The following is a 17,389-nucleotide window of genomic DNA, read 5'->3' on the forward strand; positions in this document are numbered from 1 at the left end:
TTGTACACTTGAAACTGATAGAACATTGTATGTAAATTATACTTCCATAATAAAGTTTTTAAAAAGTAAAGAATTGTGTTTTTTTTTTCTAAGATTTTATTTATTTATTTGACAGACGGAGAGAGGGAACACAAGCAGGGGGAGTGGGAGAGGGAGAAGCAGGCTTCCCGCGGAGCAGGGAGCCCGATGTGGGGCTCGATCCCAGGACCCTGGGATCATGACCTGAGCCGAAGGCAGACGCTTAACGCCTGAGCCACCCAGGCGCCCCAAGAATTGTTTTCTACCTTCCTTTCCCTCCAGCCCTTTCAAAAATTACTTTTTCTTCACTGAAGTATAGTTGACACACAATGTTGCATTGGGTGCAGGTGTACAGCACAGTGATTAGACAAGTCTACATGTTATGCTGCGTTCGTCACAGGTGTGGTTACCATCTGTCTCCATACCAATTGTCTCTATTGCAATACCATTGACTATACTCCCCATGCCGTATCTTTCTTCCCCATAATGTATTCATTCCATAACTGGAAGCCTGTACCTCCCATTCCTCTCATTTTGCTCATCTCTCCCCACCCCACCATGGCAACCACCACAAAAATAACCTTTTAATTTCACAAAAGTTAAACACATACATCCGGGGCATCTGGCTGGCTCAGTTGGTAGAGCATGTGACTCTTGATCTTGGGGTCATGAGTTTTGAGCCCCAGGGTGGGCATAGAGCTTAACTTAAAAAAATACATTCTTTTTTGCCACTTGATTACCTTTTATATTCATATTTCTTTTTGCTGTAGTATATCCTTTGGTAGGTTATTCTTTTGTTCTCTTTTCTCTGCTAGAAAGTATCTTGTGGATAATTTTGAGGGCTTGTATGTCTGAGAATATAGTTTAATCTCTCTCTTGAGTGTGAGTTTGGCTTGTTATACAATTCTGAGTTTGAATTTATTTTTCTTGAACATTTCTAAGCTGTCGTTCCATTATTTTCTTGAACCTTCTATGGTTGATCTGAATTTCACTCCTTCATAGGTAATCTATCTGTATCCTATTTTACCTTTCAGGACTTTTTCATTTTGATGTTCTGGAGTTTTCTTTTTCACATCTTTTCCACCTTGATGTTCTGGAGTTTTATTATGATATCTTTATGTGTCAGTTTATTTTTAAAGTTTATCCTCCTTGGGACTGATAGGCTCTTTCAGTCAGAGAGCTCCAGTCTTTCTTTAGTTCTAGGATGTGGGGCAGTAAGGAAAAAACCAGAAAAGTTACATGGATCTATATACCAGAGTGCTAAGGAGGGGAGGAAATGGACTGGGTGGCCTGAGTATTGGAGGGGGAATTTTAAGGGGTTGTAGAGAGAGGGAGAAGAGTAAGATTTGGAGGGATTCGTTGCCAGTAAGGTGAAGAAAATGTCCTCAGAAGATTTTTAAGATTTTACATGTATATCAAGAGTATATCCCGCTCTTTGGTGTTCTATGGAGAGGCTAAGACTTGAATTGCTGTTTCTGCTTTTTCTTTGGGACTGTTTCTTCTGTGATTTGATGCTGAGACTGAACCAGAAGACTGCCTTGGATTAATTACTTATAGAAACAATTATTATTAATCATTAAGCAAGTATCTTTCTCTCTCTCTCTCTCCTCTCTTAACTTCTCTCAGACCACGGGTTCTTCTTTTATATGGTGAGGAAATGGAATTAGATGCTCTGAAGTTCTGCCATTTCTCTGACTCTCATTCCCTCTCTCTTCCTCATCTTTCATTTACCTACTTAAACATTTTTTAATGGCTAATAGCTTCTAAGAAGCATAGACAAATAGTTTGCTCACTCATTCTGTAATCTAATTCGTCATCAAACGAGCTGATTATAGATTTGGACAGAGAAGACAGCACATGACCAAGCTCCTAGCAGGTTAGGACTGCTGTATAATGCCTGGCATGTGAAGCTCTGCCAACCTCCCCCGTAGCTACCGCTCTAGACCGAGAACTTCATTCCACTGATTCTCTTGGTCCACCCATTGGAGTTGATAAGTGGCATAGAGGAGAGATTAGGGAAAGGCTCAACTTGTAACAGCATCTCTGAGCAAACAAACGCAGAAGATGCCAACAAAATTAAAGTTATTCTTCTTGAAACCTAATCATTGAATCAGTTTGTATTTTATCACACACATGTCTTACCTCTTAAACAGCACTAAAAATAGTTATTAAACTTTTAAAAGTGTGAGGGATATAGGAGTCATCATCGAGGGTCCAAATTCTCCTAGGAGATTTGGATTGCAAGATGGCTATTTCTTCCACTTCTAAATATACACATCAAAGTGTTTGATATGAAGAGACAGTAAACATATGTAGCCTCTATAATCTGAATTACTCACTCTCTGAGCTAAACAGTAATTAGGGCTTGAGTAGCTGCAGCCCCACCACCCCTGACAAATACTGAGCTCCGAGTTGATAGACATGGCTATTCTCATTAGAATTTGAGACAAGCCTAAGTTGGAATGCAGTGCATCATATTAATACCATTTCGATGTGTGGTGTGACCCTTTTCAGATGACTCAATACATAGCGATTGAGCGTTGGCAGGTGGGTGCCTGATGGTCTTGGGTAGGTTGGGAGATGATGATGGGAATGAACTCTCAAGTGCTGAGACTATCAAGGTCAAGCTCTGCTGGCTCTCCCTATTCTAGACTGAGGAATTTGTTCCATAGATTCTCTAGGTGCACCCATTGGAGTTGATGTGGGACATAGAGGAGAGAGATTTGGAAAAGGGAAACAACTCATGTTCATCCGACAAAAGCATCTCTGAAGGCAGAAGATGCACACAACATTAAGTTCAGGAATCCTATGAAAATAGAGGGCAGCCAAGTGAAAGCGGTTCACTTGGGTCTTCAAGGGAATTGGGTATTTCTTCAAGTTGCCATCAGCATTTCTTCTTTTCTGGAATGCAAGGTTTTCTCTACGTTGTGTGTACCCAGTGCTCTGTCCATCTCCAGAGAGGGTATGTGCTTTCCAAATTATAGATATTCCTGCCCTTCTGCAAAAAGTGTGATGGTGTAAGGTTTTTAAGACTCCGTTTTACAAAAAAAACAACCACGTATTTACTTTATAATCTCATGATGCTGTACGGTATTTTCAATTTTGGGTTAATCTATAGTGGATCATGGCTCCTAACTCCTTAGATTTCCTCCATTCTCCTTCATCTTCTTGTCTAGTCTTTATGTTCAACAAGTGTGCTCTATACATTTGTATGTAAATGCTCTTCTGGAATTTGGTGCCTGAGGAAAGCATCCATTTTTAAAGGGAGAGATTCTGAAATAATACCCATCCCCTTGTCTTGAAAATGTAGGTTTTCATATACAACGTTTGTAAAAGCAGGCCCACCTCTCAAGAAACACGCGACAAGTATCTAGCAGCTGTCGTTACTGCAAAGCATTCCCCTAAAAACCCCTGAATTTTCACTTCCTCTGGACTTGCTGCTTTACTGGAAGAGGCCGCCATGGCGACACACACCCTCTGCTTCTCAAAGTGCCGTCTGCGGGGCTCTGCCAGATGGTCTCCTTCAGGATAAATGCTTTCAGTATGATAATGTTTATATTTGTGTTTCTGGCATGAATTAATAATTTTCTCATGATATTTAATAAAAAACAGATTATTTCATTTCTATCTCATAAAATCCAGTACCTTTTCTTTCCATTATGTCTGATGAGGGTGATTTTTCTCCTGTTGGGGGGATGACAGCAAGCAGGGATAGAATAATTGAGCTGGAGCTCTTTTTCCCCAGCTGAAGAAGTGGTGTGCGGCCTAGAAGGATTTGAGATCCGTTGCTCTCCGCAAAGGTCGGGTTTGCAAAGCCTTAGAAAGGGACAGTTAGTCAGGGCTCCAACATAAACAACCTCTCTTAAGCTTCAAGATTTACCCCCTGGGTCTAATATTCTGGAATTTGGTGACTAAGTCTGTGCTCTCTGGCCACATCCATCATTTTTTTTTTTTTTTAGAGACCTATCATATTCCCTTCTAAGCCTTCATCTTTCCACACTGAAATCCTTATTTTATTATTCTAGCCCCAGTAGAGGGGGGCTGGGGACTGACTTTCCATCTCTTGACCATCTTTTTTGCATTTTTCGAGATTCTCATATTTAGAAGAAGCGCTACTAAATTTTTTCCCTGCAGCCCATTTCCTGCCGATGTCTTTGGCTAACAGAAATTGGTCCAGGCAGACTCAGCATGGTGTGAAGACAGACTTCATGCACTTCAAAGGATGAGTTATATCAAAAGTGATATGGAAAATTGGTGTGGAGTGTGGCTGGGGATTGTAATGTCAGCAGCTTACGCTTCTCCTCTTTGAAGGCATGTGAAGTAGGGAAAGGGGAAAGGGTAGATTTCCTTGAGAGAGAAGGGAAGATGGGGCATCTTTTGGCAGGGGCCAGGCATCCATGATTTTTTTTCTCACTACCAAACTTAATACAAGAGCAGTCTTCTCTCCTTGTCACCAGATCCTCACTGTCAATTCATTCTTTTACGTATAGGAGTTCGGTTTCCATCCCCAACCTATCACTGAAACCGCATCCTCAAAGATCATCAAATTGGTAAAAGCTAAAATCCAACTTCACCCTACTCATCCCTCTGTCCGATGTCATATAAAAGTCTCTCTATCCTTGGCTTCTCTGAAATACTGCCTTTGTCTATGCCTTCTCTGCTGGTTTCTTCTAAGTCTCCTGAGTTGCTTCCTCCTGCTTCTCCACTAAGGTGGCATCTCCCAGCATCCTGCCTTTGGTGCCTCTGCCATTGTTTTTTTGGTGCCATCGCCACCCCGATGTCATCGCCCTGTCCGCTGACCCCACCTCTCATCTTTGCATCCACAAATCTGATCATGAACTTTCTTCTGAGCTCTGGAATAAATTGTTTGCAGTCTTTCCTATGAAAAATGTCCCATTCACACAGGAAGCTATTGCAAGACACCTGGCAAGGATGCTCAGGACCTGCACCAGGATGTTAAGTGTGGAAAGACTGGATTGATTCGTGAAATACTTGGCAGATAAACACAACTCTGATGGATTGGCTGGCCAAAGAAAGGGAGGAAGAGAAAGGAGGAGGAGAGAGAAAAGGGGGCAAAGTTGAGCCCAGGTGTTATAGTTTGGGTCATTTGGAGGACGGTGTGCCCTTATTGAGCTAAGGAGTACGTGGCTGAGGGGCAGGGGCAGGTCTGAGGGAGAGGATGATGGCTTCCCTTTAGGACATTCTGAACCTATCACATCTCTCTGCCTTTTTTGTCAATCAAATCTTCCTTTGGTAGGGCTGCTAGAATTATCTTCCTAAAACAAAGGTCAGATCATGCCATTCTTCTCCTCAAATTTTTTTCTTAGCGCTTATTAACCACAGAGTAGTTTAGACGTTTAGTCTCCTTAACGAGGGGTTTGAAGCCCTGTGCAAGCTGGCTTTGTTTGGTTTCATTATAATCTTCTAGCACAACAGAACCCACCATGCAATTTCTCACCTTCTTGCCTTTTCTCAAGCTGTTCTCTCAATCTGGAATGCCTCCCCACTTCTTCTGCCTAGAAAATTCCACTCATCATTTAGATTGCAGTTTGCATGGGATTACATCCCTCATAAAGCCTCCTCTCACCCTGGATGGAATTAGTAACTCTTTATTCAGTTTTTCCACAGCAATGTATGTGTATTTTTCCTGTTATTAGAATGCATTTGCTCAAATACTCATTTCTTCTGTTGGTTGATAAACTCTTCCAAGCTGGGAAACATATCTTCTATGTCTCTCTTTCATACCGGCTGCTTACACATGACTTCCCACATATTTGTTGCTCAGTAAGTAATGAATACGAAGCGGAGAAATTGGTCAAGGTTAGAATGAAGGGGACTTTGGTTGGGTGGGAGGAGTGATCGGTAGGATAGACTTCGACTTGCTTTAGAATATGGCCAACTGGGATGGACACTCTGTGTGTGAAGAATAGTTGCGGGGAATAATAATGAGGGAGGCAATGGATTCTGGGTAATGTGAGGGGCTCATATTTAAAGACAGGATCTTGTGACACAAAGTCATGCATGTATACAATTTAGCCCTACTCACAGGCAGACAAGTGAAATTGTAAAGTCCTTCATCAGCAGGAAATTATTATTCTGCCCATTTAAAAAGATACATGGTCTCTTTGTGTAACCAAGACTCCCACATATTTAGCTCTTGGCAGCTGCTAGGTCTATTGTCTGATGCCATAAAGAGATGGGACCTTGACTGATAGTATGGTGATGACCCATTGCTGTGCCCATTTATTTAATTGTAGAAAAGATGGGCAGGGGGATATTCTGATTAATGGGATTTCTTTGACCCTTAATTATTCTTTTCATATGTTACTCTTTCATCAACCTGTATTTATTTTCAGCAGCACAAAGGAAAAATGAAAAAAAAATTATCTTTTAATAATGTGAATCCCAGAATAATAAAATTCATGGCCTTCCTTCTGGATGCTCTCACACAAATACATATCTATTATGTTTATATCTATATTATGTATACACTGTATGCATTCTTTATATATATTTTCTATGTATCTGTGTAACTATCCATTGGTCCATGCTTAGCCCAGTCCTCATTAGCAAAAGGACTGACTGCTGGTTGTGGGTTAGAGATAGAAAGAAACAGAGATCACCCATATCCTGACTATTTTTACTTTCAAACAACTGTTTTCCATGAGGACAGATACTTCCCTGTTGAGCGCCAGTTGCCTGGGAGATATATGTACAAAAGATATACGTACGAAAACAACGCCAGGCAAACCAAGTGTAATCATTTTATTTCTCTCTGCGGTCTGGCTGCCGACCCCTCTGTTGGACCCTCATTCATGGTAAGTTGGTAGCTTTGAGAGATACCAGGCACCTCAGAAGGCTGAGGGGTGACTCCTCTCTTCTGGCCTCATTTGGGCTCTCGTGTGGCTTCCCCAGCTCAAGGAGGCTCTCCGAGGTGGGAGGCAGCCAATGTCCCTGTCAAGTGACTTCCCCCGAAGGGAGTCCTAGAAGAGCTCAATTCCATCACAGAAATCAAAAAGCGAACCCCAGAGGGCAGACTCTATCATAAAGAGCCTTCACTTGCTTCTCATGTGCGACCCCTTCCATTCCGTAGCATCATGACCCAGCACTGTCCTTGGCTCCGCCCAACTCCAACCACGGGGAAGGAGAAGAGCTTTGAGCTAACTCAGTAGGTTGGATATGTAGCCAACATTGGTTTAGAGGACAAAGTGATGGCAATATTCCTGCCAAATATGATGATTTCATTGGATATCTATTGTTCCCCATCTCACAAACTCACCTTCTTAAGCCAGCCTCTGCTACAGTAACCAGCTATGGTCAGGTGTAATTGACAGCCCCGACCTTAGCCTCACCACGCGCCTCTCGAGTTCTGAACCATTGGCTTCTTTGTCACCTTTGTGGCTGCCTTTGGGAACCTACTCAGCCATTCTAAATCATGGCCAAACCTGGAAGTGCAAGGCAGTTAACACTCTGGGGCTACTCTAGCCCCTTCTTTCTGCCACCCCTTGGGCTGTCAATTCTGAGATACATTTACACAGCTTCTCATGAGAGTTTCTGGAGGGATTGCATCCCCCTGGTCCACAGCAATGACCAGCTGGCCAATACCTCTGGGGTTGGCTTTACCTTCTTACTTGCTTCACTCTTTCTAGTACCCCATTTTGTTTCTGGAATTGCTTCCCCAAATAAATCTCAAGGTTCTGCTTTTTAGGGGGATCTAGAAAATAGATTGGTGGGGGGAGCCTACAAATGCGATCAAACCCATTGCATGGAGAATGTTGTAACAGACATTCTATTTGAAGTGGGACATAAGAGGACAGGGTCTTGTTGGTCCTTTATAATACACACTGAAAAGTCTGTGGACCACTAATTAGGAATTTCATTTAAAATTAAAATAAGAGCACATTGAAACCAAGTGATGGCATTCCCCGTCTAGAAATCTTTTAAGATCTGAAACCCATTGATCATTCTGGGGTGGTTTGGGTGGAGCCCTACATTCAAGCCAGAGGACGGCTAGATACATTTCCCTGGTCCTAGACCAGTGTTTCCTCTTGGCTTTAATTGTCTGCTGATGGGGGTAGATGAGTTATTTCCCTGTGTCTCTGTAAACACGTGGAGCCTTTCCACCCAATGGAAGTCCCTGGGAGCTTTCATAATGTGTTTAGAGTTTTGATCTGAGAGTTTCTTGGATTTTTGTTGTTGTTGGTTTTGTTTTGTTTTGTTTTGAGGGAGAGAGAGAGAATCTCAAGCAGGCTTCATGCCTAGCATGGAGCCTGATGTGGGGGTCCATCTCACAGCCCTGAGATCACGACCAGACCCTGAGATCATGACCTGAACCAAAATCAAGAGTCAGACACTCAACCGACGGGAGCCACTCAGGCACCCCGGGGGCTGAGAGTCTTCTTAAACAAGTGGCAGAATAAGCATACTTAGTATATTCTTTCATTGCATTAAATCTAAAATATGTTTTTACTTGTCACAAGCAACTGTTTGCTGTTCTACAGAAAATAGTTGAACCGTGGTGGCAGAGAGCTCAGCAGTCACAGTCTTGCTAAGTCACCTGGAGGAGGCTGGAAACAGCCAGTGGGCAGAAGGAGGGGGCGAAGTTAGAGGAATGCAGGCTAGTCCTTTCCATCCCCATCTGGTTACCTCTAACTCATCTAACCAAATTAAGTACCCACAGTTTGGTAAAATATGTTGAAGCCACCCTCCAGATGACCGCAGGTGATCCAAGCATGATGATTTTGTGTTTAATCAGAAAAGAAACATTTTAGACCTCCCAAACTCTGAAGTGGGCCGAAAAATATTTTTAGCCATTTTTTTACCCCCATTGAGTCTGCTGTTGTTTGAAAACGTTGAGATGTCATTTTTGCTATGACTACCTTGCAAGGATTCTGCTTTGTGACCACTTCTGTTTCTGAAGGCTGACTTTTGCTTGCTTAGAAAGAGTGACAGAATCATCGTTTATTATATGTTATCTGCTGGGGGGGGGAAGGGGTCTTATAGATCATTTAGTTCAACCTATAGCTTCTGAATCAGGCCTCAAACTCAGGTGATCTGATTCCATGGCAATGGCCTTCAGGGCTGGAAAAGACTATCTGTAATCCAGATAGTCTCACTAACTAGGGTAGAAAGTCACCTGTTAGGGTGGGGCACAGGGGAAAATAAGTTTGAAATGTGAATTGAGGTGGACTCTGGTCTGGGTCAATAATTCTATTGAAAACTAAGAACTAATTAATGAATACTTACCCGAACTCTTATCAAAACAGAATTCCAAAGGGAATTCTTGGAAGTTGACCTTTTTTTCCCCCTTTGCAGCTCCGACCAATGTGAGCAACATTTGCATGTCCTGTTTTATAGACCCAGCTATCAAGAAAGAATTATGAATAGGAGATCTGCTACCTCATAAAGAAGAGGTCTTGATTGATAACTTGAGGCCATTCAGACCCCAGACCGGGGAAGAATGTGTCCCCTCAGTCCCCACAGTCACCACACTTTATTTACCCCAGGGACCGCTTTATGGATACCTGCTTTGTTAGTTAATGGTAGTTATTTGCACAATAGACCTCATTTTGTGTAGGACTTTTCTGTTTTGAGACAGTGGTATAAGTAAGAATGTTGGCTGGGGTCCCTGGAATATTTGTGGTTGATGGCTCTTTAGAATGGAGTCCAAATTCCCAAGGGTATTCTTTTATCCTGTGATTTTGCTTACAGGTTCTAAGGCACCCTTGGGAAGGATTCCAGTCTTCTGCAAGCACGATGTAGTCACCCAGCTGCTATCCCCTTTCTTCCGTCTCTCCCCTTTTGTATGCCTAGAACTCCTCGTGGGTCTCCTTCGTCCCTGAAGACTGACAGCCGGGGCGGGTGGTGGCGGGTGGGGGGGGGAGGGGCTTTGAGTTCTGTTTCAGCGACTAATGAGATGTGCCTTCTCCTTCAAATCATTCACAAGCCCCACATCACCTTCGGCAGGCAGGGGTTCTAATATGGTGCTTCTGTGGGTAAGGAGGTACCTGTGCTCATCAAACCCTGAAATTTCTCCCCACGCTCCTGTCAGTGACCAGCCCTGGGGCTCTGTTAAATCGTCAGGGAGTTTTTGGTGGCCAAGAAAAGGAGGCCTTGAGTCTTAACTTCAAGTATATTTATTTAACATGACAGTGGGAAAAGTATGTCTGACTTCAGATTAAATTCAGGAAGGGGCCCCATGACTGGCTTGGAGCCGCCCCTGTGCACCTGCAGGCATCTAGGTCAGCAGAAGGGTTAGCGGCCGTGGTCCGTTCCATCATGGATGGCTCCCATCCCCGTCGTTCCTCAGTCACTGGAAGCCCATTAACGGGAGACCATTATGAAACTGATGACTTTTCTTTGTATTTCTGGCTTTTCTCAATCACAGGGCCCATGTGAGGTAGGTGTGGGATCTAAGAAAAAAAAAATATGTATACAAAATGAAAAGCCACTCCAGCCTATAGTGCTAGCAAAAGGCAAGGAAGTCTGACTTAATATTTTCGGTATAAATATCACCCGCCCCCAAACAAAACTGGTATTGAATCAAGTGCGAGAACTCGATTCAATCACCAAAAATAGCTATTGGATGAAAAAGTGAAGGGGAAAATAGTGTCTGATTAGTGACTGGTCATTTTCAAAGTGCCTCCTCCTATATCATCTCATTTTATGAAAAGTAAATTTGATCTTTTTCAGTGTTAGATTGAATCGGTTCATAATTTCTTACAAGGAGCAAAGGACATTATATTTATAAGCATGCAAGCTGTGAACTAGATAGAACATCCTCTTTTGCTGCTTTATATTTTTTATCAACCGTCGCAGATTCATAGGGAAAATATTTAAGGAACGGAACTTTAAAATGGATTTAAAAAAATTATTGTTTGAACTTAAGTGTGCTTGTCATCTTTTGTTTTGGCCTCAGTTTCTTCCTCTGGTACCTTCCTTTGAATGGCAAATCATTACTTGCATTTGGATAGATTATTATTTAGCTTACAAAATAGACCATTTCCCCCCTCATTAAAATCTCATAGTTGCCAAACTTCATTAGGATAAATGGAATTATTCATCTGTTTCCCCCCCGCCCTTTGGCTATGGGGTCAGTAAAATGATGTTAAGCAGGAGAGGGTAAGGCTGGTGAACACTTTAAAATGTCACTAAGTAGTTTCAGGAAGGAGCCGGTCTGCAACTGTACTGAATGATGGATATGCTCTCAGCCTTAATGGCTATTAATGACTTACATAATGACAGTTTGTATTATAACCATGGCTGTTCAAAACTTGCATTTTGCAATAGCTGTAACTAGTCATGGACATTTCCTAAACTTATTTAAAATACGCTGAGAAGTTAAAATGGGAACAAAGCAAGACAAATAAAACCCTGAGACTAACAAGTAGTCAAGGATGGCAACGAAGGGGGGGGCGACGGGCGGAGAAAGAAAAAAAAAAAGAAACAAAGAGTATAGCCAACCTTTTTTTTGTTTTAATTAGAGTATATTATACTTCCAAACTGGATACACTAGAAATTGGCAATGCAACATAAGATGCAAAGAAATATACCAGTTACTGTCAAAATGACCCTGTACAGCCTTGTAATGCAAAAAGCTTTATACAATACAAATTTTCAGTAATGTACACAAACCTTGACAGTATGATCATCTGAACATAATATGAGGAGTTAAAAAAAGGATAGAAGCAAGAAAGTGCTGAGAACTCTAACTGCAGTATTATATGGACAAATAAGCTAGCTTTCATTGAAGAATGCATAGTGAAAACAGAATTGAAGTTAGTTGGCAGGTGAATTTCTCAAAGACGTTAGTGTTTTACACGGAAAGGATATCTATGGAATAATCCTTCCCTGAGTATCGAACTGCAAACCAAATTCGGGGGTATATATTATCTCGGTGGAGTCTCAAAAATGCTGTAGGTTTTTCTTTATTAATAACAATAATAATAATATAAAAAGTCAAACAAACTCCAAACACACCTTTTCTCACTCAGAAAACTTTTTATAATTTACCAGAAAGATTGATGACTCTTTCCAAAGTGCTAAAAAAGTTGCCCAATTACATTAAGCATAACTAAGTCATTCAAATACAAGTTCAGTGGCAAGCAGTGAAATGCATGGCATTTGAGCAGTAAACATCTCCTTCCAACACCCTTCTCGATCTTGCGAGTTTCAACCGAGGACCTCATATTGCACACGTGGCATGCTGTAAAACCTGCAGTCCTAACTGTCAGGGCCACCCTGTCAGGTTTTTAACCTGCTGGTGCTTCCGTGCGATTCGCCTGTTCTGCCAGCCTCCGTGGGATCACCGGGGCCCTCTTCTGTCATCACTGAACTTGTAATTTTGAAAGCACATTATTAGCCAAGTGGCACATTCTCCATTATATGGGGATAAAGACAGGACTTTTTAAAAAAAACCAACCCACCCATACGCCCAGTATTCTTGGAGTGTATTGTCCATAACTGTCTATAGTGTCTTTTATCGAGACATTGACATGGCGAGGTTGAACGACGCTTCTAACATAGCCAAGAACAAATGTCTCTGCTGGAGGATGACCGAGGGTTCGGGGGGCTTCCTGCCCTAGCTGGCTCAGCCTCCCTGCCCCTGGGGACATCTCCTTAGTGTAAACAGGTTTGCCAGGGCTGGAGGACTGGCAAAGGGAAGTGTAGCACACGTGCTAGGTCTGGGGGAAGAAGGGTGGGTATGGGGGTGGGGGAGTCCATGGTGTGGACCGACGGTACAGTCTTCTGGCTTCCTGTGAGAACTGCACCAAGTTCGAGGGGGCTTTCAGTGAAGCAAACTGACTAGAGGAAGAAAATCAGGGATGCTTTTATTTTCCCCTGGTGAAACAGATGAAAAGAAAAATCCCCACTCTAGGATAACACATGATGGAAAACAGCAATGCAGTAAGAAAGCATTCCTCTTGTACACCAGTTCTTCAATAGATAAATAATATATAGACTTTTATATTCCAAACGTTCCATTATTATACAAAGCACATTTCTTCCTGCCCTTTCAGCTTGTTTTCATACTGGAAATTCTGTTGTCTTACAAATACAAGCAATTAAGATACTCGGCCAAAGACTTCTTTTCCTTTTCTTTTTTAAATCACCCATTACTTTTTTAAGATTCGCAAAGGGCTATGCAACCAATCCACATCTGCTTCTTGCTGCAATAAAGTGCTGCACATAAGTTGCCATTTTAATGACCACAAAATAAAAGCCATAAATAAGTAAAAAGTTAGCCTCCTAGCAGGTTATATCTACCAGGCGTTAACAAAATGGAATACAGAATTATTAATAACATGGAGAATACCGCTATAGCCAGACGATCTGCAAACACAAGGGAAACTTCTCAGGGGCATGAATTGAACCGTAGGACTAAACAGCACCTTTTTTGTTGGGTCGTTATATGTCAAAGAGGTTGTGACAAAATTTTCAAACATACAGTCTACTCATTCCATAGAAAAGGTACATTTTCTTCCTTTTATTTTACTTTTTTTTTTTTGCAGATGAGAAACAAAAACTAGTGCAAGACCAAAGCACTGTGCAAAACTGCCGTTTCTTTTTTTTTTTTTTTTTTTTTTAGTCTGAGCATTTATACCCAGAATTTATCCAAACCCCTTTAATCTCCTTGGCTGGATTTATCAACCATAAAATTTTTCACTCATACAATTTTTTTTCCTGCAAATGAATGGTAACCACTGAATTAATACATCATATATATATATATGTGTGTGTATATGTATACACACATATATATATAATCTGCCCTTAAAAAAATGATGCACTGTGTGTGCGCACCATACACATTGTATACGTATGGACACACACACAAAACACACTTAAGTTTTATATTGGCTGCAGTGCCGTGAGAGATTTCTTCCAGAGTGGACTCTCGGTTCTCGCATCTTCATAACCAAGAAGATCTGAGCAGAACGAGAAGATCTGACCACCTGGCCGGAAATCTCAAGCAGCACTGTGGGTGTCTACCAGTCCTTCATCGACTTAAGCACCAGGCCCTACCACTCTGTAGCCATAAAAGAGAGAGGGAAAGGTGATGAAGGAGCTCGGGGAGAGACTGTCATGGATGAACAACCCGGGAGGGAAAAGAATGTTCATCGCTGTTAAAGAAGCCAGCACGAAGAAATGTGCAACAGAAATGGCATGGCACACGGCACACGGCTTTCTCTTCCAGAATCCACAACACCCACACAGCCCATTCACCCAACAGAAAACAAAATGCGCCAGTCTATAAGCGTACAAGTGCTGATTGCTGTTAAGGACACTCTCTTTAGGGTTTAACAAGACAAAATTCCTTTCAGATAAAAGTACGGAGAAGGCTGAGAGTGGGAGTGGGTGGTGGGGAGGCATGCCTCTGAAGGTAGAAGTATGCAGTAGGTCACCTCTCTGAAGATTGGATAAAGCAGCTTTCAGGTCAATGCAATAGGTATACACACAGAGCCAATTCTCTATTCCTTACTAAAGATATACAGTACACGTGGTTCAGACCCCGGGGGTCTGTAGGTTTTGCAGCAACGTACACCTGCTGGGGTTGTGTTTAAGTTTTGTGGGTTTTTGTTTTGTTTTTGTTTTTGTTTTTGTTTTCTGTCTTTGTCTCTTTGTTTTTGGTACAGAACACGGCTGCCCTCAGACAGTCTCTGCTCGTTCTCTCAGTCCGAGATAGGCGAGGAAGGAGTGTTTGGGTGAGGGGATGCTGGGAGGCGCAGTCTGAGGTCGGGGAGGGTGGAATGTGAGATCCAAGTGGTTCTTGGGGTACAACATTGTCAAGGGAATGAGATGGGCAAAATCCGAGTTCCGGTACTTGTCAAAGCGCAAAGGGGAGCCGTTGAAGGCCAAAGCCTTGAGTGCCAGGTTGGGCTCGGAGCTACTGCCGTGGGCGGCCGACAGGGCCACGGTCTGCAGAGCCTGGGAGGCGGACATGACCGAAAGGGGAGACAGGAGATTCCGGGGGCTCCCGACGACGAGGAGCGGGGCCCCGGGGCCGGCTGGCTCCTTGGGGGTCGCTGGGCCCAGGCCCTTCTTGTCCTCCTCGGGACAGTCCCCACTCTGGTGCTTCTTGACGTGGCGGCTGAAGACGAAAGGGTGTGTGGTCTTGAACAGGCACTCTTCGCAGCTGAAGGTCTGGCGGGGGGCGTGCTTCAGCTTCTTGTGCAGGTTGAGATTGTCCTTGCGCTTGCAGCTGTAGCTGCACTGGTCACAGTGGAAGGGCCTCTCGCCGGTGTGGACGCGCACGTGCTCGATGAGCTTGTTGGCGGTCTTGGACAGGTAGCCGCACTGGTCGCACTTGTAGTGGTTGCCGAGGCGATGCTCCCGGGTGTGCGTCTCCAGCTCCAGCTGGTTGGCCTTCACCGTCTGGCAGATCCGGCACTTGTACTCCATCTTGTAGTGGGTCTTGAGGTGGCACTCCATGGCAGCGGGGCGGTTGGTGGAATAAATGCAGAATGGGCACCTGCCGGGGGGTGGGGGGGGAAAGCAATGACAGGGAGGGTCAGCCGGACAGGCTCGGCGGCGGCCCCGCTTCTACCCTCCTCACCAGCCTCCCCTCGCTCCGCACCCCCCCCCCCCACTCTGGAAGGCCTGGCCTGCCCCTGCCCAGCCCAGCCCTGCCCTGCCGCCTCTCCGGGGGGTTAAGATGACCCTCTGGGCTCTCTCTGCTGACTGAGCCGTCCCCGCTGAGGGGGAGCTCCGGCAAGGTACGCTCAGCCTACTGGGGGTCTCCTGGCTGGGTTAGTGAGCACCAGCCCACAGGAAGGGGAGCACAGAAAGGGCGAGGAATACATAAGTGGTTGCTCCCCTCCGCCCTCCCCACCCGTTCCCCTTGGAGCCCTCCCCGCTCCCCGCCAGACATAGCAGAGGTCTAAACCTCCTGACCTCCCCTCTAGATGGGAGCCACACAAAGAATCGACTTTTCATGCACCACACCAAGCACACGCAGAAAGGCTAAGAGTTTTGAAGAACAGCTTATAGGGGGAGAGCTACCTCCAGCAAACAGAAAGTTGTAGGGGTCAGAATCGTGCTTATTAAAGGGTGGTTAGGATGAGAAGGCCTGTGTGTGTGTCTCTCTGCGTGAGTGTGTGTGTGTATGTGTGTGTGTGTGTGTATACATAGATCTGTACTCATAAATCCTGTCTCCTACAGCCCTGGTTCTCCATCAGGGCAGGCAGATGAGGACCAGCACGGGGCTCGGGAGAGGGAGGCCCACCCACCAGCCCATCACGAATGAGGGATAAGGAGGGAGGGAGGCAACTGCTATCTGGAGTTCGAAGACATTAGGAAAACATTATTCCATCATAGAAATAATTGTAATCCAACTGGATCATAAATTCTCGGTGTCTCGGTGGGCAGGACCATATCTTATATTTCTTCTGCGTTCTCTGCAGTGCTTGGTAGGCACTGATTCATTACTGGATTGGTCTCTACACAGAATTTTGGCAGATTCTGGTCCCAGCTCCGTCACCTTTATCGGGCCATAGCTGGATATGCCCCGGGACAAAGCCTGGGCCTCTCCGTGGCTCGGTTTCTCCATCCTATGCAGGGAGGCTATGCTACCCCCCAGCCTCCTGGCTGTCCAGAGGGGCTAGGAGGAGCAGTGAGGGCATGTTTACAAATTCTGTTGAGCTTCTCTTTTGGAAGCTGCAAGGCTCAAGTTGGTGGCTGAAATGATAGCTGTAGCGTGTTTGCTCTCTTTCCCAAAAGAATGCAAATGCAAAAGTGGCTGCCTCAGCTCTCACTTGGCACCTGCAGGGCAGGGCCCTGGAGTGAATTGTCCTCTGAGGGTTTGGAGAGGTGTTCAGCAGAGCCCAATACAACCAAGTGCACCGTGCACTGCTCCTCAGCGCCAAGCTCGCCGTTAGCCTTTGAACCTCAGCTCACAGAAGAGTGCACACGAGAGAAATATAAAGCCCATTCCCAGGTCAGGTGCACACACAACCCCTACGCCAAGCTGGGCCTTACCTAGAGGAGTCTGAAACTCACCACTGTCCTGAGCTACGGCAAAAGAAAAATAATAGTATAATCTTATTTGATCTGCATTATGAACAGGATATAGAGTACAAGCAGTTCCATCACAGAAAAGCAATTTAGACATCGGCAGTCTGTTTCATTTTAAGAACATTTCTGTGACCCACAGCTCAATCTTTCTTTCGCTGCTCAGGCAAAGTGCTAAGGGTTTTCCGTGCTCCCGATATTTATCGTAAAGACACTCTCTCAGGCAAATCAGTTCTCTGATATGGCAAAGGGAAAACAAAACAAAACAAAACAAAGACTCACTGTATAGCCAGAAGGCATTATCAATTTTTTCAAAGTATTCTTCTACTTGGTCATCCTAGAACATAAACTATTACACAGG

At 44.1% G+C, this 17,389-nt stretch overlaps 1 protein-coding gene across 6 annotated transcripts in view; it reads right to left on the reverse strand.

Moving 5' to 3' along the window:
• Positions 1–11,477: 11,477 nt before the first annotated feature.
• ZNF827 (zinc finger protein 827) overlaps positions 11,478–17,389 on the reverse strand; it is a 165,361-nt gene continuing 159,449 nt past the window's right edge. For 3 of the 6 annotated variants that reach the window (XM_032412937.1, XM_032412938.1, XM_032412936.1), the window contains one exon: positions 11,478–15,490. In XM_032412937.1, coding sequence (XP_032268828.1) covers positions 14,668–15,490 — 823 coding nt within the window. In that variant the 3' untranslated portion in view covers positions 11,478–14,667. The other 3 variants (XM_032412940.1, XM_032412941.1, XM_032412939.1) reach the window with 3 other exon arrangements.

Source organism: Phoca vitulina, unplaced genomic scaffold (genome assembly GCF_004348235.1).
Source record: "Phoca vitulina isolate PV1807 unplaced genomic scaffold, GSC_HSeal_1.0 scaffold14, whole genome shotgun sequence".
NCBI classification, from domain to species: Eukaryota; Metazoa; Chordata; class Mammalia; order Carnivora; family Phocidae; genus Phoca; species Phoca vitulina.